This window comes from Cyprinodon tularosa, unplaced genomic scaffold, assembly GCF_016077235.1.
Source record: "Cyprinodon tularosa strain WSP-4 unplaced genomic scaffold, ASM1607723v1 ctg8, whole genome shotgun sequence".
NCBI lineage: Eukaryota > Metazoa > Chordata > Actinopteri > Cyprinodontiformes > Cyprinodontidae > Cyprinodon > Cyprinodon tularosa.
The window spans coordinates 3,532,132-3,555,318 of record NW_024039562.1 but is presented as its reverse complement, the minus strand read 5'-3'; the positions used below and the strand labels follow the sequence as shown (position 1 = coordinate 3,555,318).

Below are 23,187 nucleotides of genomic sequence, written 5' to 3'. Positions count from 1 at the left end.
CAACAAAAAGTGAGCTTTGTTTTAAAACACCTACATCTATGAATTAAAAATGTGTCAATAAATATTAGTTTTTTTAAATGCTCAAGAGAATTGGCTTCTTTTTCAAAATCAAATATGTTTTTGTCACATAATGGAGACAGTAAAAATGTATTAGACTAGGTGGGTCTGACGATTACGGAAGAGGATTAGGGCCACTTAAAATATAAAAAAAAGTTAACAGATTTGTACATGTTTATTTTAGTATAATATGGGAAAAAAGTCAGAATTCTGAATTTTTTCTCAGAATTCTGGCTTTTTTCCCCTGCAGAATTCTGACTTTAATCTCAGAATAGTGACTTTATTCTCAGAATTTTTAACTTTTTTCTCAGAATTTCTGACTTTAATCTCAGAATTCTGATTTTTTTTCCCCCCATGTTAAACTGAAATAAAATTTAAAAATGAGTAAAAAAATTTTTTTCAGTGGCCCTAATTCTCTTCTGTAAACGATTCTACAGTTTGATTGGTTAATAAATTAAATGCCAGCAACGTCATATCCGGTGTGGCAGCGGCTTCATGGAAAACAGAAGACACCAGAAGCCGCTCATTCATTCATCCCAGCTGAGTTCATCTATCTATTCCTCTGCAGACCAGCTGCTGCAGGAGCATTTCTATTGTTATTTACACCTTTTGGTTTGTAAAAGTAGGATTCCTAAAATATGAAAGAGTTTGGTGCGATGTCTGAGTGAGCCAACAGTGAAGAAGACGATCCATTGGTGGTGCAGCAGTATTTTGGTGTAATAACAAGGTACAACAATGAAAGCTTAAAGTAAAATGCAGACTCAGTAGGATGCAAAACTATCCATCCATTTTGGATTCCGTTTCAAATTAAAACATTAAAAAAGGAATTGAACAGAAAGGAAGAGTCTGGACAAGATTGGCTAAAGTTAGCGGCTAACTGACATTAGCGGCTAGCTGATGCTAAGCTAGCTAAGCTAATGTTGAAACCAAAGCATCTGTGTGCATCAATCAATAGGCTTTCATTTTACTATCAGCTTCAATAGGATAGTACGATTTTAAGTTTATCACTATGACGCATATAAGTCGGAGATCGCTTTTGTACACATTGAAATCTACTAATACCTTTAGTCACATTATGAGGAATCCCTTTCCAAAGCTAAAGCAGCCTTGTTTGATTTGAAACCATGTTATTGATTTAGTCTCAGTAGGCTTGTTAACATTTACTTACAATGTACTAAATAGCCTTTGTGATAATATGCTGCCATAGATACAATATTTAAAAGACAAATGCAAAGGGAAAATTATGCACCTGCTAGCAAGTACTCATTCATATGTAAAGCATTGTTGGCTGATATACTGAGCCCTTTTTTATTTTATTTTTTTAAACCTTAAAAAATTTCCTAGATCATAGCATAGATCTAAACTTGATTATTTTGCAAGAACCTAATATTTTCTAGTAATGAATCTAAGGTGGACGCACAAAACCAATAATCTTTGCAGAAATGCAGACAAAGTGTCAGAAGAAGAGAAACATGTTGCTTTAAACACAGATTGGCCTAAATATTCTGGTGAATCTTAAATGTTGTTTTCCTGTGTTCCCTGAAGGACCATGTGGGGAGCCTGGCCTTTGCTGGCGGCTCTGGTGCTTCTGTCAGAGCTCTCTGTGGTTAAAGTTCAGACGGCTCCATGCCAAACCTGCAGAAAACTAACTGAAAGCTTTATTAAGGTAAACCTGACCCACTGTAAGTTTTTTTTTAACTTGTCATTATTGTTATTGTTTTTTAAACCAAATGATTACAATTTTTTTTTTATAGGGATTAGAAAGAACAGCAAACAAGAACTTTGGAGGCGGCAACACTGCATGGGAGGAGGAGAAACTGGCAAAGTATGCAAGAAGGTAAGACCATTTTCTATGAGCTGAACCAATCAGCTAAGTTTTAGGATTATATTTGTTTTTGCATCTTATTATTTTAACATCATAAACATTGCTCGAAAAGTATTTAGATTAGCATGTTGGTAAGCATTTATATGGTGATTTATGTTGGTCATCACATTTTTTTATTTGCATTCACTTAAAAAAAGAACTGATATGAGATTATCGTTGAAGTTCAACATGTTTGTGTGCTTCAGCCTGTCTCATTACTGTCTTAATGATTCAGTGAGACTCGGCTCTTGGAAATAGTTGAAGCTGCTTGTGAGAAAACAGATTTTGAATGCAACCGTCTGCTGGAGCAGATAGAGGACCAGGTTGAGACATGGTGGTTCCACAGGTAAACTCGTATTGTTACCGGTGTTCTATTTTTACCAAAAACCCTGCCTTTAATTGTCTTTTTTTTTTTTTTCCCAATATCAATTTAAATTTAAACCAATGACTGTTATGTTTTTTTAATCATGAGGTGTTCTGGTGAGTCTATTTCCACTTTCTAATTAAAATGCTGTTGTTTTTTGGTTTCCAGGCAGCAGGAAGCACCAGACCTGTTTGAATGGCTCTGTATTGAGCAGCTGAGACTCTGCTGTCCACCTGGACACTTTGGACCTGACTGCAAAGGTGTGCAAAAAACAGGTTGCATTATGTTGGTAGAAAAAGAGAGAATATATATTCTTTATTTCTTTTTCTATTCATACAGGATTTAAATAAATAGTTGATTATTCTAATCATGGCATTTGTAAGCTTTTTATTAAAGGAGTCATTTTTGTGTTCGATGCAGAGTGCCCATCTGGACCCGGAGGTGTGTGTGGAGGTCTGGGCCGATGTGAAGGGGAGGGCACCCGTCTAGGAGACGGCGAGTGTGTCTGCGATCCTGGGTACTCGGGCCCGCTGTGTCAGACCTGCGCTGATGGTTACTACAGGGAGAAAAGCTCCAACAACAGCGCAGGGACTTGTGCAGGTGTGTCGTTTTTTTCAGACCGTTGTTTACACATTTCTAAACCAATTTCCTTATCAACCGGAACTGATGCTTTTATGTTAATGTCTCCTGTCCTCTTTAGCGTGCTACCACTCCTGTAAGAAATGTTCAGGGCCACAGGACTACAAGTGCCTGGACTGTAAACCTGGGTGGATTCTTCACGACAACAAATGTGTGGGTGGGTGTGGATCTGTTTTTGTGTTTATATAGCATGTTTTGGACGTTGGAACGCTGTTTGACTTTCATCTCTGCTTCTCAGATGTGGATGAGTGCGGCACAGAGCTGGCTCGTTGTCCTTCCAATACCTACTGTCACAACACAGATGGATCATATGAATGCAGAGGTATGATGCAGTACTTCCTCATTTCTATCAACAAACTTGATGTTAGATATGCCCTAAAAAATTTACTTACTAAAATTTGAACATTTAAAAAAGTATTAGGGGAAACAGACGGTGCCAAAACATTTCGAAGGCTTTGAGGCTGCTTGTTCAAGCTGCTGAACAGAGAGACGGACTTTAGAAGGTGCAGGACATTTGGCTCTTTTAACAACAAGTACTTGTGCTGGTTCGGTCACTAATTACAGACCATTAAGTAGGAAAGGAAGAAAAATTAGATTTTCATTGCAGTCTCTTTGGTCATGGTTTGTTTAAAAGGAGCAAGTTGATCTGTTTTGACTGCAGTATATGCCAAACAGACTGGATGTATTAAAAGCTATGAACAGGTTAGGTGGAGCCTTTTTAAAAGTACAAATTTTACGTAGGGTAAAAATTGCTTTAAATTGTAATTTGAAGAGCTACCATCCTGGAACTTTTAGATGCATCTGTTTTCTAACACACCTGAATCTCAATCCCCTCCTTTAGCTTAGCAGAGGCATGATATCAGACTCATTTGAGTTAGGCATGTTAAAGTGGGGTGCATCAAAAAGTTGAAGGATAGTAGCTGTTGAGGGCTGAGCTTGAGCACCCCTGGGCTAAACTGTGAGATGAAAACGAGCTGATAAAGCTGAACCTGTAAGGAACGTATTAATGGGTGGAAGAATAATTTTTCTGGTGTTTCTTGGGACATTTTTCGGGGGATTTGTTGCCTTCTTTGTTTTGTTTTTTATTTTAGTTTATTTAATATAAACAAATATTTACAAACTACCTTAAATGAATTTATGCATGATGCTTTTTGTTTTGCTCTCTGTTGACAGAAGCCTCTTAATCTTGCAGTGTTTTAAATATGGCAGTAGGTTGATGTATTATTGACTAGATTTGGGTAATAAAACCTGGTAGACAAACTGACACCTGTACTGGATCAACTGAGGCGCTGATCTTTGCACATTTGGTAACCAATAAAACAACTTTTATCTTCTCTACACTAATAAATTCTAAGCCATCTTTTCCCTGGTATTATGAACACAGTGAGTGTAGTCTGACCATTTGGTAATACAGAAATATAAAGTTGGTGGTGATCATCAGAGATATGGTACAGCTAGAGAGCCTATAGATGCTGCACAAAAATCCTAGAATGGAGCCTTGAAAGATGCTAAATTAGATCTTTGTTTACTATGATTTATCCTTACCACATGGCACAGATTAAGTTTGGTGTACCAAACAGGATTAAGTCAGATTATCAACAGCAGATGTGGAGGAAGCTGTATTTCGAAATGTTAGCAGTGGTATGGACATTTGATAGTCAAAGCGAAGTGTAGACTGATGTTTTTTTTAAATCACTAATGGGTGATCTAAACCCAATCTTTTTATTTTTGGTTGGCAAAAAAATCCAACCCAAAACGTGTTTTAAAGCAATTTGTTACACCGACTACATGAAGTTATATCTTTCTTCTCATGGTTTAAATAATTAATGACCACTAGCAGGAAAGCCAAGGAGTAAGAAGACACATTTTAATGCTGGTCTTAAAGTCCTATGTAAAAAAGAAAATCCCTGGATATTGGAAATCAGCCAGAAACCTTAAATCAAAGCATCTCTACTTTAAACTGTCTTGATATGTGACAATTCCAGAGTTATTAAGATGATTTGATGAATCCTCTGTCCAGTCAAACCTTTAGAAAGTGGGGTGTGATTTTTCAAAGTTGTATGTTTCTGATATTTTTCTGTAATTGAACAGCGTACAGTTGTACTTGAATGTGCAATATGCAATATTTAAAAAATGTCTCTTAAACGTTATCCTAAGCAATTTGCCCAAAATAGTTTATTTTTTAACCTTTCAATATTGGGAAAAATCATTTGAAATTCTTTAATTTTTTTGCAGGTGGATTATTATGATAGACTTTTTACCTGTTTCAATTAATCTGCTGTGAATCACCTACAGACATTGCTGAATGCTGCAGCAATGCTCACATAACTCGTGTCTTAGCTTCACTTTACTGGCTGCCATTTAATTTTAGATTTAATTTGAAACTTCTTGTATTAATTATTTGTTAATCCAAAATCAGGGACTCAAGATTCAAAATCGGACTTTCAATAGTCGGATGTACAAGGTTTAAGATCTTTCGGGATTAGAAACTTCAGGCTGTAGCTCCCTTATTGTGGAAATCTGTCCAATTGTTTTTACAAAATCTTGACACCTTTAATTGTTTTGTAAGGGATAAAACACCCATATTTACAGACAGTCTTTCAACTAATTGTAATGTTTTGTGAAGCACTGTTTTTGTAAAGTTCTGTATAGATACAAGTTTACTCACTAACCGATCCTACGATTGGTTTAGACAGAATTACTTTATAATTAACCTAAAAAAAAACTTGTTAATAGAATTTGACTTTATTGTCTGTATGGAGGTTTCTCTGCAGTTGTCAGAGTAGCGCAGGTTGGACAATAATGATGCTGACTGTGTGACCTTTGCAGGCTGTGATCAGGCGTGTGTGGGCTGTATGGGCAGCGGTCCCGCTCGCTGTAAGAAATGTGCACGTGGTTACAGACTGAAAGGAGCCAAGTGTCTGGGTATTCAATCTATTCTTAATCTTCTTCGTATTTCTTTTATTTTTTTACACCTTTAATCTTATCTTGGAGGCCATTGAGCCATTTCCTGTGCGTTCTCTCTCAGATATAGACGAATGCAGTGAACGTGCAATAGCATGCCCTGGGCTAAATGAGGCCTGTATCAATGAGGAGGGCTCCTTCCACTGCGACTGTGCTGAGGGATTCATCAGAAGAGATAGCATTTGTGTGGAGAATCAGCCACCTGGTGAGTAGCAGCGTTTCATCCTCTCTTTTGAAATATAACTGAATAGTAGGTTTAATAACTTTCCCCAGTTTTATACTTTAAGATATTAATATAAAACTGCACAGTCCTTTTATAATTTTTGATGATATAGATTTTCTTTTTATTGCACTATTTGCCTGCAGTTTTTTGTTTTATATGGTTTTGAGCTGCCAAACATTTCATTATATCCTTGAGGAATAATGACGAATGAAGACTTCTGGTTCTTTTAAAAACTATTTAATATTGTAAATAAAATACGGCAAAAAGAACCTACAGGCCCCTTGGAAGCAGCCCTCAATATAGTCCCCACTGACATCTGCTGAAACTAGGTTTATTCTTTTGCACAAATTAGTTAAAATTTGAAGCTTATTTGCAGCTGCTTTAAATGTCAGTTTTCCTATTAGATTTCTTACAGCGATGGCTACTGCAGTGCTTAGCAGAATAAAACCTGAAGCTGCAATTGATAAACTAGAGAGAGGTTCTGCTGTGATCAGTTCTTAACAGGCCTGTCTGAAGATTTTAGGTTTTCTACTTTTTGTCACTTAACTACCAATATTAATGTTTTTCTTTTTTTCTATTATTGAACATTTATGTGATGGAGCTACACAAAAAAATGCAAAGTATCTTTTTAAGGTTACTTATTTATTTTTTTTATTTAAAAGCATGGTGAGCTTTTGTATTCAGCCTCTATTTATTCTAACAAACCTGAATAAAACCAAAATATCACCCAGTTTCTAAATGGACTCAACCTTTCTGTTAGTTGTAATATAAATACAGCTGTTCTGGAAGTCCTATAAGTTTTATCATAGCATTGTAATAAAGGAGTAATTGCATAAAGGAGCCAGTATGTTCAAACTTCTTTAAAATATTTTAGTCTAACATACTTTGTTCCTTATTTAAAAAAAGTCCAAAGAGTTATACCTAAATAGCAGAGATTGTTGTTGGTCCAGATGCTGCTAAAGCAATCCTTAATTTCAGTGTCTTTTATTATTTATAAAATATCATTAGGCCCAATTACTATTTAAGCAGATTCAAAGTCTGTATTTTGTTTTCAGTTGTGAAAAATGTTAAGTTGGCTTTAATTTATCTATTTTGTAATTGGAGGGGAAAAAAGGTGTTGGAACCCAGCAGTAGGGAACACAGCATCAGGTCAGATGGATCCAAAACTCAATTGAAACTGAGCTTTAATCCCCAATGGTGAAAGGGGTTTAAGAGAAAGGCGGAGGTTTACCCTCTGGTTGAAATTTTCTGAACACATGGCCAGATCTATAATGGTATCCTTAACTTCAAAGTCTATTGAAGAAAACCCTGGATTTAACAGGACATACATATAGATAAGACAAGTATGTGGTTTGATTTGGAAGTTTGTGAGATCAATAAAGTCAATCATTCATTCAATGAAGTGCATCGGTAAAGCTTTCAGTTCCAACTTCCTAGTTGGAAAGGAACCCATTAAGATGTTTGGTTATGAAGTTTCTTTTCCCCTCCACAGCTGGCCCAGAGAAAGGATTATTCGACGAAATGACGGATGACGAGGTCCTTGTGCTGCAGCAGATGTTCTTCGGCGTCATCATCTGTGCCCTTGCTACACTTGCAGCAAAGGGAGACATGGTCTTTACTGCCATTTTTATCGGAGGAGTAGCTGCTATGGCTGGATACTGGCTGACAGAGAAGGGGGACTACATGCTGGATGGGTTTCTGAAGGGGCGCTAGGCTGCCTGAGACTTCTGTTATCCAGACAGGAAAGGTGATTAGCCAAAGGCAGGACATTATCTTCGTAGTTAGCCTTTCAGGGATTCAATTGTGATCACATAACTTAAAGGGCTCGGGTTGATTACTGTATATCCATGAAGAGGATTATGCAAGAAAAGGTAAAGACTATGATGTCATAGATGAAGCAACACTGCACTGATATAAAACAACTGATCTTTCTTTATGTCATGTTTGCCTGTGGCAGGTTTCTGCTACTCTTCAGACGGTAGTCATGGACATGCAGTTAGGTCGACACCCAAATCACCCCTGCAACACATAGTACATGCAGTCTGAGGAGAGTTTTTTTTATTTTTATCATGAGCTTTTTCACTGAATGACATTTTGCCTCTTTCTCCACGAATGTTTGTCACAATGCATGTTATCTATTTGAAATGAAAGATTCTGCACTGTTTTCATTTCTTTACTTTAGCATGGATGCATTTGATCTTTTAGCTGCTGGGTTATTTATTTTATTTATGTTTAATGAGTGTGAGTGTAAGGATAATTTAAATACCAACTGTAATCTGGATAAAGCCAACTTCTGTTGCCTTTTTAAGCCAATATTTATGTTTGTGAATGTTTAAATTAACTGCTTGTCTGCAACATCAATGCAAACCATCAGTTGTAATTAAAAATATTATTTTTAAACTATTACTCATTTTATTTTATTGATCCTGTCATTTACCTGGAGTGGAATCATCCACAGAGGTTTGCTTTAAAATAAAATTAGATTGGAATTAAGTTTTTTAAGATATTTGTTTAGTCCTGTTGTTACAAAAAAAATAACATTTAAAGATATTGGTAGTTAAGCAGCATGCAGAAAAAATGGTTATGAAGACAGAAGCCTACACTTGGCAAGCACTTTCCTAAAGGTATAGTGGAGGATTTTGGCAAATTTCTGACCCGCCCTCTCCACTTAAAAAAAAAAAAATATATATGCCCATCCATGGACATAATCTTTTTTTGGGGGGGCATGTCCCTTGCACTTTTTCAAACAGGTTTTACTGTCCAAAAACAGTGTTAAGCTACAGTACACAACATTCGTCGAATACTAGGACCAGTACTTAGATTCGGCAAAATAAATTGGAGGTGGCCTCCCATGATTATTAAGCTGATCCCAGTGTGAAATTTGTCCCCAAACCTTCGTCTCTAACTATGTAGGGGCAAAGATAGCCATGCCAGTCGAGGGACTGACTGCAGTTCTACTGTAAGGTGCCTTGGTCAAGTTCAATGACTGCTGTACCTGACACGTAACAACCATACCATGCATTTTGTTTAATACTCTATATTAATTAGGCTATGTATGCTTTAGAAAAAAAAAAATTCCACCATTCTCTTTTTTTTTCCTGAATTTAGACCGCCCACCAGCTCATCTGTTTTTTCTTGTGCACTGAAAAAATAATGCAACCATTTTTGGCATTTACTTAATCATATAAGTTACTTTAACACAATTGTTTTATGTCCTGCAATGCTAACATGAAACAATTGTGTTAAAGTAACTAAATATGATTAAGGGTCTGTGGTTGGACGATCAAACACCCTGAAGTTAGTTAGATTAAAAAATACTTGATTTAAAATTTAGCTACGGTAAATAAATTTAAGATTTGAAAATAAATATAACAATTTATAGATGTAGAAATGGATGTATTATATAAATATAGCTCAAGTATTTAAATGTGGATTTAACTTTTATATTTAGCATTTGTTGCTAAATGTGTGAGGAAAAAGCCCTAAATGTCAAAGAAGTGTTGTAATTAGAAATGTTTTAGTTTTTTTTGTCTAAAATTTTACATTTTGCACACCAGGTGTTATGTGAATGAGTCTTCAGATGCAATATAACAGCAGCGATTAATGATGCTATTCCCATAAAATCTTATTTGCAGCAGGCCATCTTCACACTGCCAATATTTTACACTGTACATGAAAGCGCTCCCACATAAATCCTATTTAGTTCTCCCAACAGTTTTATTTATAAAAGAAATGCTCCTTTAGAAAAGATAGACTATCTAATAGAAATGGAACTTTATTGATCTCACAATGAAGAAATTAACTCTCTGCGTTTAACCAATCCCCTTTGGGAGCAGAGGGCTGCCACTTTTCAGTGCCCAGGGAGCGGTGTGTGTTTAAGGGTTTTGCTCAGGAACCCAGAGTGGCTGTGAGGATCCAACCGGGTACTTGCAACCTTCTTAGAGCCCAAGAACACTGTTCTAACCCACTAAGCCAACTCTCCCCAAATCACCCTCTCCTGACATAGATATATGCAGATTTTATAACTCAGCTGTAAAGTAGAAAATACTCAGGGTTAGTCCAAACAACCCTGCTTCTGAGCATGGTTGGTTTTACTGAATACTTTTTTCTGAATTTTATTCAGCCTACTGACTTTTTAGCTTTATATAAAAAGAAAAGGCCAGGATATGCAGAAATGTACCCAGAAACATTAATTTGTAAAATAGGGCCCTGCTGAATTGCTTGTGCCAAACCTCTACCAAAATGAGGACATTGTCAGATGTATCTTACTTTACTAGAGGAAGAATTGAACTGCTGGAAAACATTTAATCAGAAAAGAGGTGAGAGGCACAGGCTTGAGGTCAGTTAGATGTTTTCCACAGTGAATAATCCAGGGAGCCATGTCATCTATCATTGTTCACCTGTGTTTTAAAAAGAACTAAGTCATTGATCCATCTATCTAGAGATCCTTAAGATGCTGATTTAATTTTCCTGTAGAACTTGTGTCAATAATAGGAGGAGAGAGCCCCAACAATGGAGAACAGCTGAGGGTTGCTATTAAAACAACATGGCCTCACTTTTCAGCAGCAACATAACCTCCATGCAACACTGCATTACTGCAGGAAGGAAAGCCCTGACCAACGATTGAGAGCGGACATTATACAGCAGATGCATATGTTTTTCTGTTTAACAAATCCTTTATTTTTAATGGTCTGATGTTTTTTTTTTCTTCCAGGAGTTTAGCTGTAATAATCGAAATTAATATAAAGAAATACTCTATATGGAGCCTTGTGTGACGAGTTTTACCTTTTGAATCAAATCACTACTTGTTGATGTTCTAATTTATTGAGATGCACATCTACTTAAAAATAAATTAAAAACATATCCTTTGTGTTAGTCACATAAAATATGTAGACTAGTTCATCTGCATTTTTTCATTTCTCCTTGGTGGCTGAGATGAAGCCTGAATCGCAGGTTTTGGCTGCTCTGAGTCACGCCAGGGTTCCACTCCAGTTAATGGGGTTGATGAGCAGAAGCTCTCCCTCCTTCAAGGCCTCCTGGGAATGTCTTATTGCTCTGTCCCTCCAGCTCTGCTCCATTAGCTGCACACAAAACAAGAACAGCCGAGGCAAGGAAATAACATCAGTAGTTTCCTGTAACCTCAGAGAATGCTCCAGCACACATTAGTACACAGATGTATTAGTAATGGATGCATAATGCATGTGTGGGACTGTGCCCTCTTGCTCTCCTCTGTATGCTGTCATTGCTTTGCTTTGCTCAACCCTCTGTTGTCTCTCACTTCTTAGGGCAAAGTGGTCTAACTCTGATGCTCGGCTTCCTTTACTTGCCAGCTGCAGCTTGAGGTCAATGCACTTCTTCTCCATCTGTTTATTTATCTGCTCCTGCATCACCTTTCTCTCAGCATAAACTATTACTTAAAACTTCAGAAGAGTGGAAGGCAAGCTGACACATGTTTTACCTGTACGCTTCTGTCTTGCTGCCGGTGGTTCCATAAAAGGCTTTCCTCTACATCTGTGAACTGACACAGCAGCTTCCACTCAATTCCTTTACTTCCAACCTGAAATGTTCTCCTCTTTGCATCATCAGTGCTCTCTTGTGGTTATGATGGTGAACAACGGGTGTTTCAAGACTCATGGTGGTTAGAGGCTAAAGGAGTCTGCAGAGGGTCCAACCTGGGAACACTGTAAATACTAGTCAGAATTTAATACTGTTGTTTTTATGCGCTTTAATTTAATCTAATTAATGATAAATTTACCCGACATTAGGCCAAAATCAGGTATTTATTGCCTGATTGCTCATAGACAGACAGCCAAGGTCTGGGAGGACTGGATATCTAATCGGAGCGACAATAAGGCTGGGATGGTGATGGGAAGGACAGATGGGTGTTGGAGCAAATTTTACCACATACTGTGACTTAAACCTGTAGCGAAAACTTGCACCATTTGGATCATAACGAATTATTTAGAACACCTTCATAACTTTTTAAGTTATCCTGTACACAGACAGACACTCAAACTCTCTAAAAAACATAATCCTCTTTGTGGAGGTAAAAAACAATAAATCGCTTGTTCTATAAGAAGGTTGCAAGAACCCGGTTTGATCCTCACAGCCTGCATTCTGTGTCTCTGAGCAAAACCCTTAACCACACGCTGCTCCCCGAGTGCCGCACAATGGCAGCCACCTACTTCCCATGGGGATTTGTTAAATGCAGAGATCAATTTCTCCAGTGTGAGTTCAATAAAGTTCAATTATTATGTTAAACTGGCTTTGTTTGCTGAAATTTTCCAAACTCCTAGATCTTAAAAAAAAAAAAAAAAAAAATATATATATATAATAATAATAATAATATATATATATATATATATATATATATATATATATATATATATATATATATATATATATATATATATATATATATATATATATATATATATATATATATATATAATATTAAAGTGGATTTCCTATTCTGAATTACAGACTTGTAAAGGTACTAGTTAAAGTTAAACAAGAGCATTCTCTCAGTGTTTTGCTCTGACAATATTCTCCTTGGGAAAGAGGTTACTCACGCCTCTAGTAAAACAAAATGTCAGCGCTGACTGAGTAGCCACGCATCATTGGACTCAAATAGAAAAACTGTTAGCCTGTGGCAACAAATTACCCAGAATATGACAGAGAACATTTCCGGATGAGATCTAGGTTTGGAGCAAAACAAAGAGGAGAATCCTATCAACTGTTAAAAATAAACACTTTTATTGAACAGGATAATAAAACTTGTTAAAAAGGTAAACATTTGAAACAATATAGCATAATTTTTAACTTATTCAGAATTAAAAGTGCGACACGCTGTTGGTTTGATAATGTCTGTGTTTATACAGCAGGGCAGTTCTTCTTGCTTTAAGATAAAAATCTTCCTCGAAGTCGCTCATTCTTCAGATTCCCAACGTCTCATGGTTCTCCCACAGCCAGGCGTGGTATTTATTTAACTTGTGATCTTCAGGCTTCACCTTTAACAGAAAATGACAGACTGTCACATTTAGTTTAAGCCTGAATCCAAACAAATACTGTGAGGGATGCGAGTTCATTCACCTGTCTCCACTCTTCAACACAGAAGATCCTGTACGAGTCGTTCCCATACTTTCCTATTCCATGCAACTCTATGGGGTAACGCCACTGTTTGTTGAGAAACTCATCTAAGCAGGAGAAAAACTGTTAGTTTCTCCCAGTCTTGGGCTGGGAAAAAAATTTTTTGCTACTTTCTTTTATTTCTTATTTCTTAGCATGTTTGGTTATCAACATCTGACGAATTAAAATAGAGGCTTCATAGGTTTTGATGCAGGACCAGCAGGTTCTGTAACAGCTTTTTCCCTGCTGCCATAAGACTGTTTAACTGTTAAAAACTCTAATCAAGTCACAAATCGTGACTCTGCATCACACTGTAAGCATTATACTTGTACTACATAGTGAATCTACAAAATAGACCTCAACTTAGTGCTTCTTCTGCATTTTGCACCACATCTTTTCATTTATTTTTGCACTGCTCTGAACCTTCCACATCAATGTCTTTTACAACATGTCTTTCCTACACTGTTTACATTTTTATCACTGCTGCAATTTATACATGGAAATGTTCATTTCACTGCTAAGCTGCTTATTCACTGTCGGAAAGCTATATGTGTCAAAATTTTGTTTTGTATACACTCTGTGTATACGAAATGAGAAAATGGACTTTTGTGGGCTTGCTGGTCTGTTTTGGTCTGCAGGTTTAATTCGACACATGCCTTTGAAAAAGTTGAAAAAAGCTGAAATTAAGACTTTAGTTTTGGTGATGGATGGCCGCCATTCAGGCCATTTTTGCCTCACCTTTCTTATCGTTAGGGGAAAAACACTGACTGTACTGATGCAACTGGGGCCTGTACTTCTTGGATGCTGTTGTGGGTCTGTTATGATGTCTGTTGCTATTGTTGTGATCTCTTGGATGTGTTTTTGCGGTGCTTTTAGGGTAGTTGTGCTCAGCTGGCCACTCCTGGGAAGATTCTCTTTTTTTTTTCACCATTTGTGGATGATGATTGTCAATCAGACCATGATAAATACCTTTCTGACACTTTCCAGGCTGAAAATTCTCTTTTTTTACACATATTCGTGTACTTTTACGAATATTTTTATCCCTTAAATATAAAAACCTTATTTTAAAAACATCCCTTTTTGTGTGTATGATGTTGTGACAAATATGCAAAAGGATTTGTAAGAAGGTGAACATTCTTTTTACATTACTGTAGTTACTGAAGACATACATCCTCACCTGAAAAGCGAATGATTGATTTGGCTCGGAGCTCATACAGTCCAAGTGGCTTCATGAGTTCAGACATGGGCTTCCAGTCAGCCTCCTGGGTCACCTCTGCAGACGGGTAACGTTCAAAGAACTGCCAAAGCACTGGAATAGCCATCTTGCCTGTAGTGAAGAACTAGTGAGACACCTCTTTTCACTTAACCTTAAAACAAAATGTAAGTGATTGCGGGATTTTACCACTTGTCTTATTTAGAAAAATAGTGGCCACCAGAAGCTTCCAGGGGTCGTGGAAAAGGGTTTCCTGTATGAGGTTGAACGGAGATCGGGGAGGCGTCCATTTTCGGAGAACTTTCCTCCTGGGTGGGCTGAGTCCTGAGTACAAAGGTTGATAAACATGCTTAAAAAACACACAACAGTACCTCCGATACTGCAATAAACACGGCCTGCTAATGATTATGCACAAATTCACTCAAACATTACCATCTTTAATTGGTTTCCCGCTGAAATATGGGCTTGTCTTCCGCTTACTCACCAATTTCTTGGATTCTATAAACACACATAGAAATATTAAATATCGCACCCAACATAAGCCCTGCCAGATTAGTATTATAAAATGTAACATAGATGTATATATTTGTAAATGTTATTTAATTATAAAGGATACTTACAGACATGGTCTTTGGGCTCTTACTAACTACCTTTAAGATGTTATAAAATGGTAATAAGATTCTCATTTGAATTTAAAGGAGGTGAAAATTCAAATTAGTCAGATAAAAACAAGTTAAAGAGAGCTAATTAAGGGGTTTTAATGGTTTTATTTGGATGCTGCTCTGCCTCATTTAAAGCAATAGTTGCTTTAAGAGCTCTGATGTTTTTGCAAAAGTATTCATATAACTTGACGCTTTTTACAACATTCTTATATATTTTTGGGGTTGTGGTTTAAACTTGATCTTGGATTCAAAACGTTTTCCCATATCAGATCATATCAGAGGCGTGGGAATCTAAACTTTCAGCTCAAACAAGGAGAAGACTGATCAGAGATGCAGCCACGAGGCCCATAATCACTCTGGATAAACTGCAGAGATCTACAGCTGAGGTGGGAGACTCGGTCCATAGCACAACAATCAGTCGTATGCTGCACAAATCTTGCTGTTATGGAAGAAAATAATTTCTTAAAGATATAAAAAAAAAAAGTCTTTCTTCAGCATACGTGGAAGAAGGTGCTCTGGTCAGATGAAACCAAAATCAAACTTTTTGCCAACAGTGCAAATCGTTTGGCATAAAAGCAACAACTCATCACCCTAAATACATCATCCCCAATGTCAAACATGGTGATGGCAGCTTCCTGGTTTGGGCCTGCCTTTCTTCAGCAGGGAAAGGGAAGATGGTTAATTGATGGGAAGATGGATGGAGCCAAATGCAGGAGCATTCAGGAAGAAACTTGTTGAAGTCGGCAAAATACCTCAACACTCCTGTATAGTAGAGTCTGCAGGATTTTCATTCCAACAACCAGGTAAACGGCACCAGTGTGTGAGCTTGAGTTTATCTATTCTTAAATCTAAAGGCCCTTCTCCTACTTCTACCTGCATTGCCATAGTTGGTATTGATCTTATCGCACTGGTACAAATCCTTAGGGCTTCATTGAAAACCCTTTCGATTTTCTTTAAATGTCTTTTAGCTGCTGCTCCATATACATAAAATCTGTAATCTATTCTTAATCTCATTAGGGCCCTAAAAATATACATCAGGGATTGTTTATTGGCTCCCCAATCTTTTCCCAATGCTACTTTTAGATTTAGAATTTTCTTACATTTTATGTCTACTTTGTCAATATGTGTTTTCCTTGTTCCTTTTTATTCTAGCCATATCCCTAAATAGTTAGACTCACTGTCTCCATGCAATGACCATTTCTAAACAGATGATTCTGATTATTGCAGTTCAACAAAAGCCTGTTAATCTGCAATCAATGGAAAGCAGCTGTGCTGAAGCAGGGAAACCTCTAGAAGCTGCAGAACAGTGGCCGACTTTGGACATGCCTGAGCTAAGCTCTCCCTGTTGAAGAAAGCTATTCCTACAACATGATACTCCCACCACCATGTTTCACTATGTGGATGGTGTGGCAACACAGTGTAAACTTAAGAGTTCAGTTCTAGTCTAGTCTGAATTTGGCATCTTCTTTCTTTTGACAGTAGTGCTCTTCTTGTCAATCTTTTATAAAGGTCAGACTTGTGCCTCACTGGTTGTCCTGTCAATAGATTCTCCTGCACAAGGTGTGGATTTCTTCCACAGTTAATTGTTAATAAGAAAAGCATCTCCAATGCTTTATCCCTGACCTGTCTGTTGTGTTTCTTGATCTACATGATGCTGTTTTTTAAAATGATCTAACAAACTTTTCCTTTGCACTATAAATCGTTGACTCTACACATGTAAATTACATTTTAACCTCCTTAAGGCTACATAAAGTCGTTACTTAACTGGAGGATGCTCCCCACATCCATTTCAGGCAGCAGAATTCCTGAATTCTCATTTAGATATATCCTTAGGTGCAGGATCATTGAATGTGAAATGCGGACACCATAATCATCTCTGGTTATTTTTAGGGCTGAAACAATCGGATTAATTGAAATTAAACTATTATTGAAATAATTGTCAACTAATTTAGTAATCAATTAACAGTTAACTGGAGCATGGAGACTCTAAAACATGCCTATAACTGACAGAGCAACTGAATTAGAGCAGTAATTATATCAAAATTGTAAAAATATGCAGAAAATTTTTGCATTTAAGATGAAACCTTTGTGTCTGTCAATATGCCTTATCCAGAACTCCTTAAGTGGAAATATTTTAGTTTCACCTGGTAAAATCTTCTTAAAGGAAACTTTCACTGATTATTAATCGATTAATCATAAAAATATTTGACAAATTAATCGATTTGCAAAATAATCGGTAGTTGCAGCCCAACTTCTTTTGCTAGAATTTTCCAAAACTGCACTTCCTGAATGGCCTACACTCATTTCTGGCTGCTGCTCCTTTCTTCTGTAGGGTGTATGATGGAAAAGGTTGCCTTAAATCAAACACATCAACAAACTACTGATGGTTCATTTATCTCTAACAACTTTAACTTATAAGCAGTTATGACTGGAAAAGGCAAAAGCAACCAGAAACTGATTTATGATAAAACAATTTATGATAAGGTAATAACTTATAACAAACAAACTTAAAAGTAGAAGAAATAAAGGCCTCAACTTAAAAACATTTTTCTAACAGTGGGTTCATGTAGCTCATACTTACTATTCTGGGAATCTCTTACAGGTGTGCAGCTTCCAGCACTGCTGTCAAGTAGCACCTCCTCTTCATGACCGTCAGCGTTATCCACTACCACAGAATTAGACTTGTTGTCACTTTTGCTGTGAGGCGGCGCTGCATCTGTGTCTGCCACGTTCTCGCTTTTATTCTCGCTCTCATTGGCAGCTTCAACACTCAGAGTTGAGCCTGAAGGGAGTGGGTTCGTCTGTTGAGTCCTCTGAGCAGGAAAGGTGTTTTGTTGATCACTGGCAGGAGCGAGTCTCAGTATTTTTTCCCTCAGCAGCCCCACCCTCCGAGGTTTTTCGTTCACATCATTATCCACCAAGTCTGAAGAAAGATGCTCAGCCCCGTCAGCGATGTCATCTGACCTCTCTTGCAAAATATCACTGCTAACAGCCTCCTCAGTAGGCTTCACCTTCCTGTCTTTGGCTTTACAGCTTATAGAGGAAAAGGCTCTTTGAGATTTACCTTTGGGGGATTTCACCTTTTCACCCATTTGATCCTCCTGTCCATTTATCTGCCTTCTCTTCTGTGTCCTTTTCTTTTTCTTGGAGTGATCTGTTTCAGAGCTAGTGAATTTATGTTTGGATAAGGTGAAATCAAACATATTTTCCAGGTTCTCCAATCCATTTTTTAACAAGTAAGCATGAAGGGATACTTTAGAACGGAATCTCTGTCCACTGGGACTGAAAAAACAAAACAAAACTATTGATTAGACATTTGACTATACAAAAGTGCAAATCACTAAATTAAACTTTAACTGAAAACGTATTTAATATCAGTTATTCAAATTTTAAAAGAGGATCACATGTATAGATTAATTACACTTAGTGATTTTATGTTTATTTTTTCTTAATATTGAAAATCAATGCTTACAGCAATGAAAACCCAAATTGTTATTTATTCAAATATTTTATTCTTAAATAAGATTCTAAATACTTGTCTATAATAAAAAATTAAAGGTTTGTAAAATACAAGATGAATAAAAAGAAAGGTGTGAAAGTAATAAAGAAAATACATGGAAATGAATAAGCACGTGAAAGAGGTTCATGAGCGTGTGATTTCCCATTTACCACTGTTCTCTTGAATACATCACAGCTACATCATGAGTTTTTTTTCACAATGGCCAAAGAGAGAAAAAAGGTAGATATTAACGAAACTTATTCTGCATGCAGTTCAAGAGGCGCACACTCTTCATTTGTTTGGTTTTACCATTTAAATGTATACATCTACAGAAGGGCAATATAATAATAAGTCATTGCTGTTTTATTTTCATTTCACTGTATTCTTGTTCTTCCAAAGTATTTGAAGCTGATTAGAAGTAAGCACTAACAGAAGGATCTAAAAAATACTGATAATATTTGAATACAATTTTCAATATTTTCACAGTTTCACAAATAATAAAAAAAAGTAAAAAAAAAGTCACCAGTTTGATTTTTAGCCATTATTTCATTGGACCTGTGCAGCTACAACACTGATAAAAAGGGATAATCTATTACAGAAATTTTTAGTTATGCCAAACAACTGTTATAGGAAGGACTATCGGCTTTACAGCTGTTGAGCTGACAGTTAATAACAAGAAGATGAGAATACTACACCCCTAAGTGTAAATAACCAATGAAGCACATCCTCATTAATCAGCTGATCACCTTCACTTAAACAGCATTTATAGTTATTCATATTAACTGTATAGCTAATGGACAAGCTTTCATGGGTATGTTTTATTGTGCACATTTTCAAATCACACTTTAACACCAGTTAACTGTCCATTAGTATCCGTGGATATAACTGGGGCGGGGCTACATCTTTTAAATCGATTAATCTCTTGATTATTTTATCGATTAACAATCGGATAGCCAAAGATTCTTTAAAGAAGACCTCTCACTAAATTAAACCAAGTAAAACTCAAACAGAGACACACACAATTCATGCACACACACACACACACACACACACACACCTAAGGAGAATTTAGAGAAGCCAATTAACCTAACAGTCATGTTTTTGGGCTGTGGGAGGAAGCCGGAGTACCTGGAGAAAACCTACGGATGCTCAAGGAAAGCGTTCAAACTCCATGCAGAAAGGCCTCAGACAGGGAATTGAACCCGAAACCTTCTTGGCGTAGTGCTACCCACTGCCTCACTGAGCAGCCCTTTATAATACAATTCTTGAAATAAATGTATACAATTTTTTCTGTTGGCTGAGATGCATTTTAAATGGTGGTTAATCCACCAAGTGTGTGAAATGAATTTAGGACAAAGCAATCACCTAATCATGTACACGTCCAGCTTTCCTGCAGTCTTGCCTGTTTTCCTCTGCCTTACTTCTCTCATCCATCCATGGGGCAGCTCCTCCTGCTTTTCCTGGACTTCCATGATTTCCAGCTCATTTTCACAGAGACTCCCGGGATGAGGATTTTTTCACATTTTCTTTGCAAGTGTCTTAAAATGAAAGCAAAAACACTTTTGCATTAAACGTAATCTATTTGCATTTTGCTATTATTGTCGTGCAACAGCAAATAATACATTTCAAAAGACACCTCCACCCTCTTTATATAAACCAGCTGCTTGTACCAGAACATCAAATAAAAGGTAAAATCGAGCAGAACAATGTAAACCAATCTCTTCTGATGCAGACAGTGTGGAGAGGAAGCGTCTGCAGGAAGTCGTCAGCAGGTCTGAGTCTGCGCAGTGAGGGCAAACCCTGACGTCACCAAATCCCAACTGCAATAACTTGTTGATTTAAAGAAAGCCATTTGGTTTCCCACATGCTTAAAATCTGAAAATGAGGCCACATGAAAAATGGAAAGAGTCGGTTCGTGAACGGTAAGGGGGTCTACGTTTTTATTTATTTAGTTTAACCCTGCTCGATAGCTGGCAGGCAATGCTAGCTGCATAGCAACGGTGGTTGCTATGTCAACTCCAGCTAACGCCAGTTAGCATCTTAGCTAGCCGTTTATCCAAGGAAGATGATGTTTATTATAAATAATCCCTAATGGAGACGTGTTGTTTGCCACGGCTATTATTTCAACGAGACTTCTTAAATTATGGGAACCATTCATGGCAATTTAGATGGCTTTTTGGGATTGTAAGGTTTATTTCTACGTAGCTGCGAAATTACATTTTTAAATATAATGTATCATGTGATTTCCCTAAGTTTAAATGTTTATCCAAAATGTTGATGTTGGTCTGCAAATGCTGCAGCCCCACTGGAAAACGTTTTTATTTCCAGACCATAAAAGAGATTATGACCCCTCATCTATTTTTGATGTGTTTTAAATGGTTTATAGCTTTAATCCATTTTCTTGTTATTTTAAATCTAGTCAGATGTTATTCCCTAATTCCCCATTTTGGAAATTCTCTAAGTAACTGTCTCACAAAAACCACAAATTATATCTTTAAAAATGAATTTTTTTTTTTTTTTTTTTTTTTTTTTTTACATTTACCCTCATATAGATACATATTTTATTTACAATAAGAACCCAGCTTTAATTTACATTGGCATATTTCCATTAATTTCATCTTTTTTCTATAAAACTGTTTAAGAATTTCATTATAGACTTAAATTATATCACATTTTTTTCTGCTATTTTGTTAAGTATCTTAATTATATTGAAATAAATGGGTCATTGACTTGGGCTGCATCCTGAAATGAACATTCATAGTTTAAACCATTGATTCCCAAAGTTGGGGCTGTGGCCCCATATGGGGTCGGGAAATAAACAAGTTTGGGGTCCTGAATACTCAATAGAAATTAAAACTAAACAGTGAAATTGTCAGTGAACAATTTTTTTGTTTAAAGATAAAAAATCAGCTGTAAATAGACATAACTAAATACAACAGCTTTTTATTCTTTCTTGGTTTTTTTGTTACCTTCATACCAGAGCTTAAAAGATGTTTTAGAGATTATTTTTCAACCAGTAGTTTGTGTTTTAAGTCCATTCTACTGTTATGTGGGTCAGAAGATGACAGTTTGGGAACCTCTGGTTTAAACTCTTTGGGGGGGTTGTTTAGTAAGGATGTTTACATTGCTTCTTTGCATGCTCAACATACAGTGGCGGAAAATAAGCTCAAAACATTCTCAGGGTCTTTTAGGTGTCCTTCTTAACATTAAAATTGCAATATATGTGATAAATGGCACCTCACCACTGTTCCAGATCAACCAATCGATCTGCTAAAAATAAACTGTCAACACCGTTTTCTCTCTTGCAGTGTTTATGACCTTGCATTCAAGCCAGATGGCAGCCAAATTATTATAGCTGCAGGACAACGTGTGCTGGTAAATCTCACCTTTTATCTTTGGCTTGCAAAGGATATCTCTGCAGAATACATTATTATTACAAATTATGGCTTCTGTTTGCAGGTCTGTGATGCTAAAGATGGAACTATTATCCAGCCTTTAAAAGGACACAATGGCACAGTGTACTGTGTGGCCTATGCGAAGGATGGTACTTGGCTGCTTTTTAGTTTGTATAACTAAGTCTTCATGCATCTTACTTACTTTCATCTCATTAGAAGCCCTGTTTTTTTCTGCAGGTAAAAGGTTTGCCTCAGGATCTGCAGACAAAAGCATCATCATATGGACTTCAAAACTGGAGGGTATTTTAAGATATACGTAAGTGAGTTTTAGACTCTAAAATGTTCTTTATATTTGTAAGTAGTCACATTTTACATTTGTTTTAATGTATTTATATTGGGGTCATTGACTTAGAACCTATGAGCACCTTTTCATTTCAGTTTGTTTATACCCCAGCAATTAACATGTTTTTTTTTTTTTTCAAATAAGATTCCTTTTCATGTCTTTAATATACAGTCCATTTCAATCCAAATTAAGTTTAAATAAACCTGATGCATTTCCATACAGTTCAGACTTGCAGTCAGGTTCAGTTATCATTAAGTTACAGTTGATAAACAGGTATCTACCTACATTGTAAACATGACTTGCAGAAATGGAGAAGGTGAGTTTGTTTTCTAAATAATAGCTTATATCTGCTTTTTAAAATCTTGCGAAAATAAAATAATCTATTGATCATTTGAAAAAGCCAGATTTCAACGGAGATAACGCTGAAGGAAGTTAAAGACAGACAACGAAAGTTAACGACTGTATATAAAAAAAAAAAAGCCGTACATTTATGAATGGAGATTTAGATTATGTTTAATTTCCATTTGAGATAATGTCATTATTTTCATATCAAATAAAACTGAGTTGAAATGTAGCCAAAAGGTTCAAGAATTATCTAACAACGTGAAGAAAGGATGGTAACCTTTGACCTATCAGCTGGCCTCACATTTAGTCAGGTTAGAACTGCCACCTCCTCTGGTTTTATTGGAATATAAATAGACTAACACTGAAGGTTGAATAAAAACAAATACTCAATGAAATTCCAATCAGACTGAAAAGTCATGTGCTCATTTGTACTCAGCCTCCTTCACAGCAATGTTGCTAAATAAAATCTAGGAAAGCAATTGTACAGTGTA

General features: G+C 36.5%; 3 protein-coding genes across 5 annotated transcripts in view; 2 read left to right on the top strand and 1 right to left on the bottom strand.

Moving 5' to 3' along the window:
* The first annotated feature begins 531 nt into the window (after window positions 1–531).
* LOC119774159 (protein disulfide isomerase Creld1) lies at window positions 532–8,517 on the top strand. Its single transcript, XM_038271541.1, has 11 exons — window positions 532–784; window positions 1,603–1,723; window positions 1,812–1,894; window positions 2,157–2,267; window positions 2,454–2,545; window positions 2,706–2,885; window positions 2,986–3,081; window positions 3,163–3,246; window positions 5,754–5,849; window positions 5,953–6,093; window positions 7,604–8,517. The coding sequence occupies exons 2-11, from the start codon at window positions 1,607–1,609 to the stop codon at window positions 7,822–7,824; spliced, it is 1,221 nt and encodes a 406-aa protein (XP_038127469.1). The 5' UTR covers window positions 532–784; window positions 1,603–1,606; the 3' UTR covers window positions 7,825–8,517.
* A 4,328-nt stretch (window positions 8,518–12,845) lies between these two features.
* Window positions 12,846–20,378, bottom strand: mbd4 (methyl-CpG binding domain protein 4). Of its 3 annotated transcripts, none has more exons than XM_038271351.1 (8): window positions 20,284–20,378; window positions 19,979–20,151; window positions 17,696–18,396; window positions 14,885–14,950; window positions 14,642–14,776; window positions 14,417–14,566; window positions 13,204–13,307; window positions 12,846–13,121 (listed from the first exon to the last, which is right to left on the bottom strand). In XM_038271351.1, the coding sequence occupies exons 2-8, from the start codon at window positions 20,083–20,085 to the stop codon at window positions 13,047–13,049; spliced, it is 1,338 nt and encodes a 445-aa protein (XP_038127279.1). In that variant the 5' UTR covers window positions 20,086–20,151; window positions 20,284–20,378; the 3' UTR covers window positions 12,846–13,046. The 3 variants fall into 3 exon arrangements, with proteins under 3 accessions (XP_038127279.1, XP_038127277.1, XP_038127278.1); XM_038271349.1 differs by having other exon boundaries at window positions 20,236–20,376; XM_038271350.1 differs by having other exon boundaries at window positions 20,250–20,376.
* A 1-nt stretch (window position 20,379) lies between these two features.
* Window positions 20,380–23,187, top strand: part of ift122 (intraflagellar transport 122 homolog (Chlamydomonas)) — a 30,087-nt gene continuing 27,279 nt past the window's right edge. The window contains exons 1-4 of the mRNA XM_038271348.1: window positions 20,380–20,535; window positions 21,922–21,988; window positions 22,073–22,157; window positions 22,246–22,324. Of these exons, the coding sequence (XP_038127276.1) occupies window positions 20,495–20,535; window positions 21,922–21,988; window positions 22,073–22,157; window positions 22,246–22,324 (272 nt within the window). The 5' untranslated portion in view covers window positions 20,380–20,494. The remainder of the gene's footprint in view (window positions 20,536–21,921; window positions 21,989–22,072; window positions 22,158–22,245; window positions 22,325–23,187) is intronic.

Bases quoted from the DNA above. Each gene is read 5' to 3' on its own strand.
- LOC119774159 (XM_038271541.1), top strand. From the start codon at position 1,607: ATGTGGGGAGCCTGGCCTTTGCTGGCGGCTCTGGTGCTTCTGTCAGAG. The intron at 3,082-3,162 runs GTGGGTGTGGAT...TCTGCTTCTCAG, and splicing joins TCACGACAACAAATGTGTGG to ATGTGGATGAGTGCGGCACA. The intron at 5,850-5,952 runs GTATTCAATCTA...GTTCTCTCTCAG, and splicing joins GAAAGGAGCCAAGTGTCTGG to ATATAGACGAATGCAGTGAA.
- mbd4 (XM_038271351.1), bottom strand. From the start codon at position 20,085: ATGGAAGTCCAGGAAAAGCAGGAGGAGCTGCCCCATGGATGGATGAGA. The intron at 18,397-19,978 runs GTGATTGCTTTG...TTGTTTTTTCAG, and splicing joins CTGGACGTGTACATGATTAG to TCCCAGTGGACAGAGATTCC. The intron at 14,951-17,695 runs GTAAGTATGAGC...GTGTGTTTATAG, and splicing joins TGTAAGAGATTCCCAGAATA to AATCCAAGAAATTGGTGAGT.